This window comes from Aaosphaeria arxii (genome assembly GCF_010015735.1).
Source record: "Aaosphaeria arxii CBS 175.79 unplaced genomic scaffold BU24scaffold_3, whole genome shotgun sequence".
Taxonomy (NCBI): domain Eukaryota; kingdom Fungi; phylum Ascomycota; class Dothideomycetes; order Pleosporales; genus Aaosphaeria; species Aaosphaeria arxii.
In genome coordinates, this window is record NW_022983476.1 from 1,217,466 (window position 1) to 1,232,714 (window position 15,249).

The 15,249-nt window shown below is 52.6% G+C and overlaps 4 protein-coding genes across 4 annotated transcripts; 2 read left to right on the forward strand and 2 right to left on the reverse strand.

The window, feature by feature from the left end:
* Nucleotides 1-221: 221 nt before the first annotated feature.
* Nucleotides 222-2,514, reverse strand: BU24DRAFT_147131 (uncharacterized protein). The gene is made up of 3 exons (XM_033521215.1): nucleotides 1,586-2,514; nucleotides 1,426-1,528; nucleotides 222-1,370 (listed from the first exon to the last, which is right to left on the reverse strand). Exons 1-3 carry the CDS (start codon nucleotides 2,312-2,314, stop codon nucleotides 325-327), a joined length of 1,878 nt encoding a protein of 625 aa, XP_033385608.1. The 5' UTR covers nucleotides 2,315-2,514; the 3' UTR covers nucleotides 222-324.
* A 3,827-nt stretch (nucleotides 2,515-6,341) lies between these two features.
* BU24DRAFT_432041 (Pkinase-domain-containing protein) lies at nucleotides 6,342-9,314 on the forward strand (the record flags this gene model as incomplete). The annotated part of the gene is made up of 3 exons (XM_033529903.1): nucleotides 6,342-6,615; nucleotides 6,674-6,831; nucleotides 6,882-9,314. 3 exons carry the CDS (start codon nucleotides 6,342-6,344, stop codon nucleotides 9,312-9,314), a joined length of 2,865 nt encoding a protein of 954 aa, XP_033385609.1.
* Nucleotides 9,315-11,044: 1,730 nt separating this feature from the next.
* On the forward strand, nucleotides 11,045-12,435 carry BU24DRAFT_388348 (alcohol dehydrogenase-like protein; the record flags this gene model as incomplete). The annotated part of the gene is made up of 3 exons (XM_033525009.1): nucleotides 11,045-11,169; nucleotides 11,350-11,596; nucleotides 11,725-12,435. 3 exons carry the CDS (start codon nucleotides 11,045-11,047, stop codon nucleotides 12,433-12,435), a joined length of 1,083 nt encoding a protein of 360 aa, XP_033385610.1.
* A 195-nt stretch (nucleotides 12,436-12,630) lies between these two features.
* Nucleotides 12,631-14,807, reverse strand: BU24DRAFT_147123 (amidase). The gene is made up of 3 exons (XM_033521214.1): nucleotides 14,228-14,807; nucleotides 13,845-14,159; nucleotides 12,631-13,751 (listed from the first exon to the last, which is right to left on the reverse strand). Exons 1-3 carry the CDS (start codon nucleotides 14,470-14,472, stop codon nucleotides 12,827-12,829), a joined length of 1,485 nt encoding a protein of 494 aa, XP_033385611.1. The 5' UTR covers nucleotides 14,473-14,807; the 3' UTR covers nucleotides 12,631-12,826.
* Nucleotides 14,808-15,249: the final 442 nt, after the last annotated feature.

Consider the following 15,249-nt stretch of genomic DNA (forward strand, 5'->3'; position numbering starts at 1 on the left):
TTATGTATGCACGGTGGGGAATAAATGGATACGACAATGACCGGGAGGCAGCTCCATGAGTCCAGAACATTATTGTACAGGATAGCAAACAGGGTATGAGGGATATGAAATTTGCCATGAATCAAGGAAAGATGATACAAAAGGTAATCCAAGTCTTATATGAACCATGTCCACACACGCACCGAAGCCTAATAGTTCTGCCGTTAAAAAGGAGATAAGTCGTACCCAACAGAAGCAAGTATCATAAAGTACAATTAATATCTCAATGGGTATCTCATAAACGTCGTCTTACTCAACGAAGGTGGCCGTTCTCGTAACAATCGTTTAATAGCGCCGCGAGTCGTACCTGCTGTCAAAGCCACTGGCATTGCTGGCGCTTCTGTCCCTATAGTAATCATCGTCGTACACAGACCGGGGCTGAGATTCATAGGAGCTATCGCTCATGTTTGTGTTACTTCTGCGCGTGTGTCCTCCGGCAGAGCCAGCAGAGGCCTCTTCCTCAGCCTGTCGTCGAGCCCAGTCAGTTCGTCGCTTGCGACCCTCCTCTTCGGAATCATGAATGTTGCTGGTATAATAGCTTCCTGGTATCTCGCGGACGCTTGGATCTGATCGAGTGCCATGATTGGAAAAGCTCGGGCTTCGTTGACGACGGCCAGTGGTTGTAGAGTTTGTACGGGCATGGTGCTGAGGGAGATAGGTGGAGTTAGAAGGCGGCACCCATTGGCTTTGGCTTGCCGTAGATTGCGTGCGTCTACGGAAGTCTTGTGAAGATGCTTCCGAATTTGGGTTTCGGCTAGGATCCTCACCATAAACCTTTCCACCCCCAGGGGCGGCCGAATACGGTTTTCGCTCTCGCTCTATCGGTACCGCCAGAGGCTCTCTGCCATCTTCCTCGGATTGTACCGTGCTAGAGTTCCGCGTATGTGGTTGTGACTGAGTCGCATACGGACTGCGCTCACGTTCCAGACTCGGCGCAGGTCCAGCGTCGTTGCTCACTGGGGGAGGTGGAGGAAAGGTCGGTGCCCGGCGAAGAGGTCCAACATTCTCAGCAGATAGGATTGCTGCGCACCGCTGCTGAGCATGGAGGTGTTCTTGCGTTGGGAACAACCGTCGAGGAAGCTCTTTAGGGAAACGTTCCTTGGCGTCGTCTGCATTGCTAATCGGCATGTCTAGGACTGCCATGGACAACCGCGCATATTCGGTATCTGGATAAGCTTGGATCATGACAGTCATCCATTCTTCGAAACCTTCGGGAGTCAGTGCGGGGACATGTGGGGTGTCCGCAAGGTTCTCTTGGATAAGATGATGCTCGCATCGCATTTCGCGATAGATTTTGCAAAGTGTCGTAGGCGACAGCTTTCCGAACATTGCTAGGTAGATGAAGATTAGCGTACATACGCAAGGAATTGGTAGAAGCTGCCTTACTGGGCCAAGGATATATTTCGTCAGGAAGCTTGACATCACTGTAGAACTTCAACATTTTTGAAGGTGGAATGACAAGGCTCCGTTTCGGTTCGTAATCATTAATCTAGGCATGTCCTATCAGTTTGTATGACTTGGAAAATAAAGCACTGTGTTTACTTACCAGATGCAATGCAAGACCGCGCAAGAACTGTCCGAGCCGCGGTGTCGGCTGGCCGCTGGGATCGAACAACCTGCCCCACATCTTCTCTATGGGCGTGAAGTCGGCATCTGTAGACATCCTCTGGACGGGAGGTGGTCGCGACCTGGAAGTTCTCTCTGATGGAATGTCGACAGGAGCAGTGGTAGCACCTCGTGGAGTTGGCGTATCACCAGCGCCGTCAAACATTGGATCGCGCGCTAGAGGGTCTGGGGAGGTGGTGCCATGGCTAGAAAAGTCATGAGGTTTTGGTGATGGAGGAGTGTACACGTTTCGGGGAGGGAAAGATGAGGACGTGGAGGTGGGTGATTGAGGAACATAGTGATGTGGCAATGTTGTCGTAGACTGGGGTTGGCCTGTAACACCGCCCACGCCGCTGAGCTTGATCTCATCGAGAACAGATTTTTTCACTTCGGCCGTGATCTGAGCGATGAGATCGGGATCGACCCTTTGGGCGCTATCGGATTTATCGAAAGCATTGTTGAGGGCATTCTTCAACGGTTGCGCCTGACCGTCGGATGGGGCATTGGAAGATGCGCGAGACCTTGGCCTGGGTGGATGATCGTGATGCAGTGGATTTTGGAACTGGGCGGCAGAGTGGTAAGAGCGCGAGTCATAATTTGAGTCGTACGAGGAGCCATAAGGAGGAGCGTGATAGTCGGGTTGGCTGCGGTAGCCGTCGTATGCGGCCATGGTTTATGGGTTATATTCTATGGTTCGTTGTTCTGGTTCTGTTGTGTGTATGGTCTTGAGTCTTAGGACTAGGTAGTATAGCCCAGCAATGACGACGCTACCAAGGTTGCAAGATCAGGCTATGCGGGGAGTGCAGCGCAGCACAGTGGGGAGTTCGTGCTGCAGCATGCAGGCACTCTTTGGGTCTTGGGATATATTGAGGTTGAAAAGGTAGGTAGGAGAAGAGACCAGCAGATTTTCTCGTTCCGTCGGAGACGGGGAGGTGCAGGATATAGGTTCTGGTGAACAGGTGGAACGGCGGACAGGTGATGTGGTTCTAATGGTCGCAAACAATGGGTTCCGAGTGGGAAGGTTTGGCTCTGGCGCACACAGCTGAGCAGTAGTATGGACAGTAGGCTGGTCTAGAAGGAGGAGGAGTGATGGAACAAAAGAGTAGCAAGACAGATTTCTCTTTCAGCTCCGGGCGCGATGGATGATAGTTTGGATTGGGTTGGATTGGGTTGGATTGGTATGCTGTGTAAGGTCGTGATGGGAGCAGGATTGTAGGAACAGGAAGCAGGCAGGAAAGAAAGAGGAGGATAAGGATAGCAGTGGCAATAGCAAGTAGTAGGTAGGCAAGATATCGTCAGGGAAACATGGACATGGGAAAGTGGCATGCATGCATGAGCATGTGCAGGACAGTAGTAGGAGTGATGTGAGTGATGTGAGTGATGTGAGTGGTAAATGGTATGAGTATCTGGGTAGTAGTCGTAGTTAGAGGGACTGGTAGAGGGACCATAGGGCAGTAGAACTGGTAGAACTGGAGGGAGGGCATGAGAGGGCATGGGCATAGCGTGGGTGGCTGCAGGTGCGCGCCGCCGTTGCGTCATAACCCGTTGTCCCGTCATACTTGACCATCGACCATCCCTACACAGTACAGTATCCCTACACAGTATGAGCACACTGCACAGTATCCATCCATCACGGAGTTACACTCTCCCCACCACTAAGAGTAACCTGTTCTACAACCCTTCTCTCCGTTCTTCATCCAACCAAACCATCCAACCAACCAACATCAAGACCTGCGAACTACTCCTAATTTACAGCACGTCGCTACCCCTACACATAACTACGTATCTCGTACAGTACACAACATACACCATGTGATATCCATACACTCGGGATTTGCCCTGCCTGCAAGTTCAATACCCACATGTTAGGTACCTAGGTAGGTAGTCAACATCAACGGACAGGGTGAAAAACGAAGAAGTAGACAGCAAACAACAAAAACAAAAACATCCATGGCCTTTGCAATTCCTGCCTTCCTTTGGCGTACTTAGATACGTTGTCGCGCGCTGGTCAGAGGATGAAAGAACAACAAAGCATCTTCCCCGTTGCTTGTCTTGTGCCCTGCAAAGAAAGGATGCTGAGGGACGGGACCATCCTCCTGCTCCTACTCCTTATTCCTCCAATGAACCTGCCCTGCTTCCTTTGTTTCAACCCGCCTCAGCAAACAACGGACTTGGACTTGCCCAAAGGAGGGCGGATGCATCGCTCATAGCCCCCAAGGATGACCACAGCCAATTCCCCGAGAGAGCCTCTCCTACCGTCCAGCCCAATATCTCTGCCTTGTTTCGCAAGCCTCTGACGATGGTTGTATTGCATTCACCCCGAAATACTGCGCAGCATTTGCCTGAGGACCATGGTAGCCCAGTCAAAGCCATCCCGTGCGCTTTCTTTCCAGATGCGCTGCCCCCGGCTACAGTAACAGAAGCATTCTACCGATTTTGACGTCTTGCTAAGCGCCTCCCAGTGGCTGTTCAGAAGGTATGTACACACGAGCATCTAACTGTATGCAGTATACATAGCAACTCGTAAAGCTGGGTTGCTGTGGCGGCTACCTGGGCGGCCAGCTGAGCCTCAAGCTTCGGTGGCCAGTCGATGCGGCGAGACAGAATCCGTGAGAGCTGGCGCAGCGCGACATGCAGCAGCGCGACAGGCAACGCGACCAGCCGGCATAGGTAGGCACGAGATGCTGTGTAGATGTGCAGATTCATGAACGGTCAGGCCGGGCGGGAACGCATTATTGACGGGACATTTGTTGACATGTTTGGGAACTCCAAAACAAACTCCTACTCCTAATAATGAATATCTCCCATCCTCATCCAGGTACCCCGGCAGATGATTGTCGAAATGTCGACACGACTTACAATGTTGATGGGCATGACGGACCGGCGCTCGCAGGCATAAGCCCGCAATCGCGCACAGGCGTCCATCGGTAGGTGGGGATAAGCACAGATCCTATACTCTACACGGCATCTACATTGTGATTGAGGGAAAAGGTAAGAATACGTTGTAGATACCGTACCTACCTAGGTACCTGAGTATATAGATAGCAACGGGCCCGCGTGGAGCGGACGTAGGTAAGACAAGGAGCCCCAATAATCATGCTTGTGCTCGCTGTTGCTGCAGAGTCGTGGCCCTCCCCTTATACAGTGTGGCACAAGTCAGGTACATGGCCCATGGGGTACGGAGTACGTGAAGATTGATTAATGCCTTCGTAGGTAGGTAGCTCCCCACTACTGACTGTCCAGTGCGTTCGTTTCTCTGCTTGACCGCTCCGATCACCCCGTGGGCCTCGTACACGGCACACAGTGTGCGCTGCGTCCGCTGGGTTCGGCGAGATATTGAAGACAAGAGAGAGGACGGTGCCTCTCGTCTACCTACAGTAGGTTTACGGCGACGACGCGAGGCATATTGCACGGGGCATGATGCTATGCCGTGGTGGGTTCTGACAGACCCAGGTTGGGTCTGAGCAAGTTCCAAAAGTGTACAAGGGCGGAGTCAAGAGATATAGATATCCATCTGTATTATAGAGACCGAGAGAGAGTATTGTTTGGACTAAACTACCTAGGTAGTTATTACTGTGTAGAAGAGGGTCTCCAGTCTCCAGTCTCCAGTCTCCAGTCCAGGGGTATAGTAGAGTAGCAGATGAATGATAACACAAGTGCTGATACGGAGTACCTACCTAGGTATCTATCTGCATGCCTACTTACCTATTGTAATTAGTAGAGCAATAACGATGATACAACAATAATACTGACAACAATGCAATCATCGGCGAGCAGTTTTTTTCTTTCCCCAGTGGAAATGGTCCAGTGGGTGTCCCAGCTCAGCAGCGTCAGTCGGCGATGAAACCTTAGCGTGTGTGAGATGGTCGCGATGCGCCTCCTGATTGGCCCTTAATCGGTCCCATCAATGGTCTGTGTCCCATTCACCTTCAATCCCCCCAATGGACCCATCCGAATCTCCTGAACCGCGACCTTTTCCTACCTCTCGCCTGCTTCGCTCGTGATATTTTGTTTCGACTGTGAGACCGCGCGTTTCCTTCAATAACTCACAGTCCACTTTTGCCGCCGCCGCCGTGTCCTCCGGGCCTCCCCTCAAAACACTTCCCTCCTTTCCAGCCAGAGAGAGAAAGAGAGAGAGAGAGAGAGAGAGAGAGAGAGAGAGACCCCTTCGTCATAAAGATTACAGACCGCCTTACCCAACACCTAATCACCTACCTACCTACCTACCTACCCTCCACCAGTGACCATACATAGCGAACCAACACACTCCCGACTCCACGCCGCATCAAATACTTTCCACTTCTCCGCCCATCGCCGCCCTCCCTCTCTCCTCTCACCACCTCTCGGGATTCAACCTGCGAACTCGCCGTAGTCTCCTCCGACCCTCTACCTCCATCTTACATCCCTAATAGCACGCCCCACGTCCGCCAAAATCACAACTTCACTCTCTCGCGTCACCTCCACGCAGCCTCCCCGCACGGTATCGACGACTCTCTTCCAGAAGCGTGCTCGTCTCCTGACCTTATCTCGGTTCCATGCTCGACTTGGTCCACTCCAACATGTGTCTTTGATCTCCTCCGTCACACCTGACAAACGAAGCGCTTAAGTGAAGGGGAGCAAATCCGACCGCTCGTACCCTTCCAGAACCGAGCGACTCAACTAGAAAATCACTACATAATAATACTCCTCATCAAGGAATGGCAATGCTTGCTTCAAAGTCCCCATACCCCACGCCTTCTCTGGGTGGAGGATCATCGCAGTCTGCCACCCAATACACATCTGGCGCTCCCGGCTACCGGAATCATACCACGACCGCTCGAAATGAGCATGCCTTCTTCGTGTCCCCGACCGACTCCACATTCTCCGAAGAGCTCTATGACGCCCCCGACTCTGTGAAGAACTGGGATGAAAACAAAGTGGGCGACTGGCTGAAGCGTATCAACTGTGCCCAATATGTGGATTTGTTTAAGCGTAAGTTTGTAGTACTCGTTTGGCTTACCCCGTAGATGATGCTAAGCCGCCCCCACAGAGAACCACATCAATGGCGAGAACCTCATGGAGATGGATCAGAGCCACCTGAAGGATATGGGCATAAAGAAAGTCGGCGATCGTGTCCGCATCGGCTCCCAGGCAAAGCAGCTCAGGAACAAGGAATACAAGAAAGCGTCCAAGCGCTCTTCCAATAGGGTAAGCGACGAAACACGAGTTGACCGACTGGTTGCTAATAAGTGTCACAGCAATCCTTGGCTACATTGGATAACACCGCATATACACCACCCTCATCAGGATCTCCTCGCCCGTTGCCCTCCGGTCGGTCGCTGCCAAGCTCTAGGTCAGAGAAGCGTATGTCAACCATGTTCACAGGATCGGATCTCAAATTCTCGTCTTCGTATGGTGGCAAGTCTCCTTCACGACCTAGCTCACCCCTTGTGGATCAAGAGAACAGAGGACTTCGACCCCAGCGATACGGAGCGTTGAATAGCCCCAAGGATGGAAAGGGCGAACATGGCGCATATACTGGGCATCCTCTCAGCGCCTCTAGCAGCTCTGCTAACATCCCCGGCCGTTACGGAGCCACATCGAGGACGACACCGACGGAGACCCCTCAAACCGCTGTCTTCAATCATAGCAGGGGTATGAGTCTGGACAGTGCTACCAACAGTGCCATCCTCCCCAACGACAAGGCCTTGATTCGAGTCATCTTCGACGGCGGCCGTTCGTCTGTCGTACAAATCGAGGGATGCAAGTCTGCCGACGATATCATCCTGAAGACTTTGAAGAAGGGCCAGTTGAATGAGGCCCATGTGAAGAACTATTGCTTTTACGTACTGGAGGGCTCAGAACCTAACCCTGCACTTTGTCGCCGACTGACCGACATTGAGCTTTTCCGCCTGTGCAAGGACTACAATAGACATGAGCGAGGTCGACTCATCCTGCGAAAGATCCACACCGGCGAGCCGGAGGAAGAACAGTTGAAGGCAGCTGCCGGTATCTACCAACAACAGGGTATCCAGCAGAACCAGAATATCATCCTGCCGTCCAGTAACCGAAGTCAGTTGAAGATTCAGCAGATTACCGGAGAATCATTGGCTGCCGTTAGCTACCCCCTATCCCCCACCTCCGCAAGAGAACGCGAAAGACATATTCACTCCACAGCACAAGACCTGGAGGGTCCCGCCCGATCACCCATTCAAGTACATGCTGCGCGCGCACGCAAGCTCAAGCAGTTCTACGGTGCACGCCCACCAAGCGAGTTGATCACCTCAGACCTCACATCGTACTTCCCAGATGTCGAGAAGGATGAAATCGATAAAACCATCCGCATGTCTGTTCGTCGCTCACGTCGCCTGAGCCGAGCAGCTTCTCGTCTGTCGATGGCTTCGAACTTCAGCGTAGCATCAAGCCTGCGGGATGCCCCTCCTCTACCCTCCATCGCCGACAACTGGCTGCAAGGTCAGGCTCGACCGCTTCGCCCCTTGTCTGTCATGAGACTTGGTCTGCCTTCTCAATCAGGCTATCGTGATTCAATGGCATCCTCCGTCCTGGAGCCGCTCGAAGAAGAATCTCCCCTCGAACCGAACCGGAAATCCTATGTCTCGTTCGGAGGTGACAGTGGATCGGATACACTGGCCGTCACAGACCCTGATGGACAGACCACTTTGCAGTCATACTTCGACGATGGCGGTAGCAGCCTTACAGGTAGCAGTGCCGGCAACACCGAGAATGGTGACTCTCTGAACAAACGTCTTTCCCAAGCTATCGCCGACGATGGAGAGGAGTATGACGACGAGCTGGCCGATTATCTGGAACAGGATTCCTGGGAGAATGTCAAGTACATGAAGGGAGCCCTTATCGGCCAGGGCTCTTTCGGAAGCGTGTACCTGGCACTGCATGCCGTGACAGGTGAGCTCATGGCTGTCAAGCAGGTTGAAATGCCTTCAGCCACCTCCCTCATGGATCAGAGAAAGACGAACATGGTCGAAGCCTTGAAGCATGAGATTGGCCTCCTCCGTGACCTCAAGCACAAGAACATTGTGCAGTATCTTGGCTCCAACTCCGACGACAGCCATCTCAACATTTTCCTCGAGTATGTTCCTGGTGGTTCCGTTGCCACTATGCTCGTTAACTACGGCCCTCTTGGCGAGTCTCTTATCCAAAACTTTGTACGACAGATTCTCCAGGGACTATCATACTTGCACTCTCGCGACATCATTCATCGTGATATCAAGGGTGCCAACATCCTCGTCGACAATAAGGGCTCCGTCAAGATCTCCGATTTCGGTATCTCCAAGCGTGTGGAGGCATCGACCCTACTGAACGGACCGAGCGGCGGCAAGAAGGGAGCACAGCGTGTCTCCCTCCAAGGCTCCGTTTTCTGGATGGCTCCCGAAGTCGTCCGTCAAACTGCGTACACGCGCAAGGCAGACATCTGGTCGCTCGGCTGTCTCATCGTGGAGATGTTCACGGGTAGCCACCCGCATCCCAACTGCACCCAGCTTCAAGCCATCTTCAAGATTGGAGGCAGTGGTGATGCCTGCCCGACTATGCCCGAGACCGCGGGAGCTGATGCTCAAGCTTTCCTGGCACAGACGTTCCTCATCGACCATGAGAAGCGTCCAAGTGCTGATGAGCTTTTGGTCAGCCCCTTCTGCGCCGAACAGGCAGCTTAGACGATTCTTTCTCTCATTCTTATTCTTCATTATCACATACAGGTGTTTCGGCACATAATGGTTTCAACGTGTCATGACATCAGCATCTAGCATGGAATTGGGATCAATACAGGGTGACATAACGGAAAAAAGGGCCCTTGGTTTTCATTTGGTGGCGGACTGAAGCATCTTTTTCATCGTGGGCTTCTTTCTCAACATCATCTCACCTCCCCTTTTTGGAACTTGGTTCCTCCTTTTCTCTTGATATTTGGATTTTTTTTAATTGTACGATACCTTTCTCCCTAGGAAGAAGAAGATTCTGATCTGGGAAGCCGCCGTGCGGACCTTTTATTCGCTTGGTAATGGCGCTCATGGATAATTGTGGCTGGGGTGTACTTATAGGCATTACGAACATAACTATAACTTCCAAGAGTTACATTATCAGATGCTCTAGTTCTTGCGCCGCGTGACTTTGTGTGGTGAGCTCAACACCGTCGATCATCCTAGAATATCTCTACAGGATTGCCGAGCAGATTGATTACATCCACCTGCAAGCAACAGAGGGCCTAGAATCACAAAGGTGTTCTTTGAGACTTCCAACCGCGTGGGACGTATCATCGACCTCGTCGAGTCAGCCCCTCATATCATTAAGATTTCGGACCGTCAACCTCCCGCTATCCGTACATAGTATGTACAATCGACGTCAAAGAAAAGCGCCGAACCAACCCTCGTTGCCATTACTATTGTTGCCATGGTCTTGCCGTGATGTCTGCCCCACCAATGGCCCCTACCTTACCCCTCGGCAATCATCTTTACCTGACAAAACATTCATGGTAGTTATGGCAGAGCGACCGTAAGTCGATGTCACAGTTCTCGACTGACGTAATGCTGTTTTCCACCCCGCGCCGGTCGTCCGGTCGTACGCACCCACGATCGATTTGACTATCGTAACAGATGTACATACATACATGCACGTACAGTACGACACATACGAGTAGATAGATTCAAACGTCCCAGATCCGAGGCATTGCTTCCCCCATTCCCATGTGCTCTAAAGCAAGCATGCATGCGCCGCCGCCACTCCCGGGGGTGAGCACGATCTTGGGCTCGCAGTGTTACTGGTGCTTCGTACAAGGCAAGCAGCTTAGGGACGATTCGCTGCCTCGATTGGGTGTTTAGCTGCCTTCCTGGGGTGTCGGTCGTGTGGGGACGCACCTGGCACCGCGCCATCGGACGGGCATTGTACAGCGGTTTTGGGGTGGAGGGGGAAGGGAATGCGGGGGAGAGGAGGGACCCTCATCGAATTAACTGCTGTCTTGTGGGTAGGAGAGGGGAATAGTGTAGGTACCTAGCTTATGTTCCTACGAGAGTAACCTACTCGTACCTCCCTAAAGCAATCGCCTGTATGTTGGTGTTAGGCATATGTATCGGTGACATATAACCGCGTCTTATCCTTCCCCTCCCTCCCTTCCTTCCTGCCTTCCTTCCTTTATCTTGTTGTACGTGAAATCAATTGCCTTTTCTGCCCTGAGTCAGATTTGCTTTTGCCTTCCATTACCCCTCTCCAATTGGGAATCGATATCCAACCTTGCGTAAGGTGTGCATATATACCGATCGATAACCGTGGGACGTCGTCACTCACCAACATCGCCGCACCTGACATCCCTACATACCGCACATAAGAAAGTACTCGGAATTGACAAGAGACGGTGATAAATCAAAAAGGAAGGATAATAAGAGAATAGAAAACCATGACTTCCGCAGAGCTCCCCAAGAAGTACAAGGCCGCTGTCTACGACAAGCCCGGCAGCATCTCGACCAAGATCGAGGAGCTGGACCTCCCTGAGCCGGGGCCTGGAGAGGTGTTGATTAACCTGTAAGTTTTCTTGTGCATATGCTTTGGTCTGGTATTCTGTTCAAAAAGTATATTTTGTTATAATGTGTTCATTGAGGATATCGTTGTATCTACATCGCAACTATATCCTCCTTCATCATCTTCTCGAATCTACCGTCTTCGAGCTTTTCCCAAGAACTCTCGTCATTGACATATGCACAGCACACACTCGGGCGTTTGCCACTCCGACATGGGTGTCATGATGAACTCGTGGTCCATGCTGCCCGCGCCCACGCAGCCGGGCCAGGTTGGCGGCCACGAGGGCGTGGGCAAGATCGTGAAGTTGGGTGCCGGGACTGAGGGATCGGGCGTCAAGCTCGGCGATAGGGTTGGCATCAAGTGGATGGCGGGCGTCTGCAATGCTTGTGAGGCCTGTCGAGCCGGCATCGACGCGAGCTGCTTCAATGGCGTGAGTTTCTTCTTCCCAGTTTCCTCTCGTCTACTACCTTAATCTTCTTGATTTCGCAAGGCCATGAGATGATGCCTTACCACGAACGAAAAGAAAGGATGGAGTATGATGGACTGACAATGTGCCAGAAAATCTCAGGATACTACACACCAGGCACGTTCCAACAATACGCCCTGGGCCCCGCAAACTACGTGACTCCAATCCCAGAGGGACTCGACTCTGCCGCGGCAGCACCGATGCTCTGCGCCGGCGTGACCGTGTACTCCGCGCTGAAGAAGTCCAACGCCGTGGCTGGGAACTGGGTCGCCCTATTGGGCGCTGGCGGCGGCCTGGGCCATCTGGCCGTGCAATTCTCCGCCCGTGGGCTGGGCCACAGGGTCATTGGCATCGACCACTCGAGCAAGAAAGACATTGTGCTCGAGAGCGGGGCGGAGCACTTCTTGCCCATTGACGGGACCGACGACATCGTGAATGCCGTGAAGGAGCTGACGGGTGGGTTGGGTGTGCACGCGGTGCTTGTGCTCACGGCGAATAACGCCGCGTACGGGAGCTCCATCGACATGTTGAGGTTTGGCGGCCGCGTCGTGTGCGTGGGTATCCCGGAGAACGAGCCCGTCCCCATCAAGTCGGCGTATCCGTCTACGCTTGTGGGCAAGAGTTTGAGCGTCGTGGGCAGTGCGGTTGGAGACCGGAAGGAGGCGATCGAGACGCTCGATTTCGCGGCGAGGGGCATCGTAAAGACGCATTACAGGACGGAGAAGATGGACAAATTGACGGACGTGTTCAAGGAGATGCATGACGGGACGTTGAAGGGTAGAGTCGTGCTCGATTTGCAGTAGCCGGGGATCGTGAACGGCGTTAGATATGAGCGTAAGTAGCAGTCTTGATTATCATGTTCATGACAAGTTCTTCTTCTGCTCTTTGCTGTGATCGATTGATGCTTCTATGGCGTTGAGACTCCGCAACACACCGAATTTTAGTCCCTTCTTGTGGATCATATGCTGTTCGTTTGGCGATTGACAAGTACCAATGAGGCCGTAAGTTGGCAATGAAGATCAATTACTCGCTATATTTACTCCGATCATACCTCTTCGATCATCGTTGCGTTAATCAAAAGCCAAGGGGTATATCAGGACCTTTAGTACCAACTGGGGAGAGTGAAGTGAGAACTCAACAACGTCTCTAGCATTCACGAAGCCCACCTCCTTCCCAGCATCATCACCATTGCCATCAAGCCTCAGCCCTCAAACGATCGTACCTCAGCACGCTCTGCAGCAGGACCTGCGCACCAATCGCACAATCCTCCTCCTTGCAGAACTCGGCCGGATTGTGGCTGACGCCCTCTCTGCAGGGCACGAAGATCATGCTCGTTGGACACCTCTTCGACGCGTAGACACTGTCGTGTCCAGCGCCGCTCGTCATCTCCATGATCTGGTTCTTCGAGTCCGGGCCCAGAACGGACATTGCGGCCTGCGTGACGGACGATATGCAGTCCTCGTGGAACAAGGTTGCGGGCGAGGAGAAGTCGCGGGTTATCTCCACGGTGCAAGGAAGACCTTTGGTCATGCCCTCGTTGGAGTTCAGCACGTCTTCGCCAGCGGCAATGGCGGGGAAGTCGGTGTTGATCAGCTGTTCCATGCGGGCGACGGTCTCGTCAGAAGGCGCGCGGATGTCGAGGCTGAAAGAGACTTCCCCAGGGACCGTGTTGGTGCTTCCTGGCTTGAGGGTCAGAATCCCGGTGCTGGCGAGGGCGTTGTTGGTAGTTGCAAGACGGTGCGAATGCAGGATCATCTTGGAGGCGGTGAGTAGAGCGTCTGCGCGGCTCTTGAGGTCAGTGGTTCCGGTGTGGCAGTCTCGGCCTTTCACGGTGACGGTGTACCATTTGTATGCCTGGACGCCCTTGACGACCCCGACCTTCTTGTTTGCCATTTCTAGCAAAGGACCTTGCTCGATGTGAAGCTCGAAGTGAGCGCCCATGGGAATTGATTCGTGCGAGGCAGGTGTCTGGCCAAGGTAACCTATCCTAGCCAATTCGGAGGCCATAGTTGCTGTCCCTCCACCAACTTCGCGCAGGTTGTGTGCGGATTCTAATGGGATTGAACCTGCCCAGACGCCAGAGGACGACATCGACATGGGGAATCGAGCTCCTTCTTCACTGTTGACATTTAGTTAGCAACCACTGCGTGCGTTTAAGCCCTCGTAGAAGTTTACGTCAGGGTGGGCTATCTCGAAGAGTTACTTTACGTACTTGGTCCAATTCACCACACCCACGGGGTATTCTGTCTCCACCCAATTGTCCTGCAGCACTTTCAGCATTTCTATGCCGGCCGTAACACCCAGAATGCCATCGTATCTTCCTCCAGTAGGTTGTGTGTCTAGATGGGAACCCGCGAACGTCGGAGGCTTATCGTTCCGAAGGCCAGGTCGGACTGCAAAGATGTTGCCCATGGAATCAATGGTGGTCGTGCAACCCAGTGACTCGGTGGTCTGGACGAACCAGTCTCGTACGGTTTTGTCGGAATCGGAGAGCGCAAGTCGAGACATGCCCGTCTCAGTGGGTTTACTATTCTTGGAGTTAGTTTACGTGGTTCGCTTGAAGCTATAGAAGCTTAATTCAGATGTGGGACGTACTCTCCCCATCGCTGGCCGATACCCCACTGGCATGAATGATGGATGTCCCCCATCAGCCTGCTCTGGTCAACCTTTAAGCTCCCAAGTTGCTCCTCATTCATCTCTGTTGTGCGTAACTGCCATGACGTCGTTGCGGAGAAGCTCCGCAATCCTAGGCGGGGAGCTGCTTTGGCTGTACATGGTGTGCGGAGTTGGGTCCTTGCAATGCGCAGTGAAGCGCAGACTCGAGGGGAGACAAAAGCCATAGTGGGCAATCTGAAGGGTCAGGAAGGAAGGAAGAACACATTGTGATCTCTGGGAGGGCATGGCACTATCATGCTAAGCATGAGGAGAACCATTGGCAAGGGTTGGGGAGAGAAATGATACGCGACCAGCCCACGCGCCTTTGCCGATAGCCACCCAGCGGTGCATCGGTGCAGGGACAGAACTAGCGCACACAGTATACCCGTGCGGACTTCACTCCCCGCTCAGTCTTGTCATATCATTTGTAAATAGGAACAAGTGTAAGTCATGTATACCGTATCTGGAGATACTGCGCTGTGCTGTGGTGGGGCTGGAGGTGGTAGTGTCGTGCTGGATAGGGAATTACGTCTTCGTCGGTTTTCCGGCGGACATGGAAGCCGGCGGGCTTCTCCGTTTATCAATGGGAGGAGGGACCATACTCCATCCATCCATCCTTCCAACATCCACTCGCAAGACCAATCTATTTCCCGCAGCCTTTACATTATTGGTGGCTGAAATATAAATAATAAAAGCTCCTGTGAGTAAACTGCAATATCCCTGCCGACCGATCCCTTGGTTTGCAGGAGTCGTTCATGTAGTTGCATTTGCCTCCCTCTATGATTCATATCATGGACAACGAAAGATATAAACTGGCATCACTGCATAGCGAAATGCCACTTTATTCTGACGTGCTATGGGAGAAAATCGAAGCACCACCTACTCGATTCATATGAACGAAGCTGAGTATCGCAGGAAAGCCGCACATCCCAAGTACGATAAGGTTATAGTCATTCCCGCTA

Bases quoted from the DNA above. Each gene is read 5' to 3' on its own strand.
- BU24DRAFT_147131 (XM_033521215.1), bottom strand. From the start codon at position 2,314: ATGGCCGCATACGACGGCTACCGCAGCCAACCCGACTATCACGCTCCT. The intron at 1,529-1,585 runs GTAAGTAAACAC...GGACATGCCTAG, and splicing joins GCGGTCTTGCATTGCATCTG to ATTAATGATTACGAACCGAA. The intron at 1,371-1,425 runs GTAAGGCAGCTT...TCATCTACCTAG, and splicing joins CGAAATATATCCTTGGCCCA to CAATGTTCGGAAAGCTGTCG.
- BU24DRAFT_147123 (XM_033521214.1), bottom strand. From the start codon at position 14,472: ATGGCTTTTGTCTCCCCTCGAGTCTGCGCTTCACTGCGCATTGCAAGG. The intron at 14,160-14,227 runs GTACGTCCCACA...CTCCAAGAATAG, and splicing joins ATCGGCCAGCGATGGGGAGA to TAAACCCACTGAGACGGGCA. The intron at 13,752-13,844 runs GTACGTAAAGTA...AAATGTCAACAG, and splicing joins GGTGTGGTGAATTGGACCAA to TGAAGAAGGAGCTCGATTCC.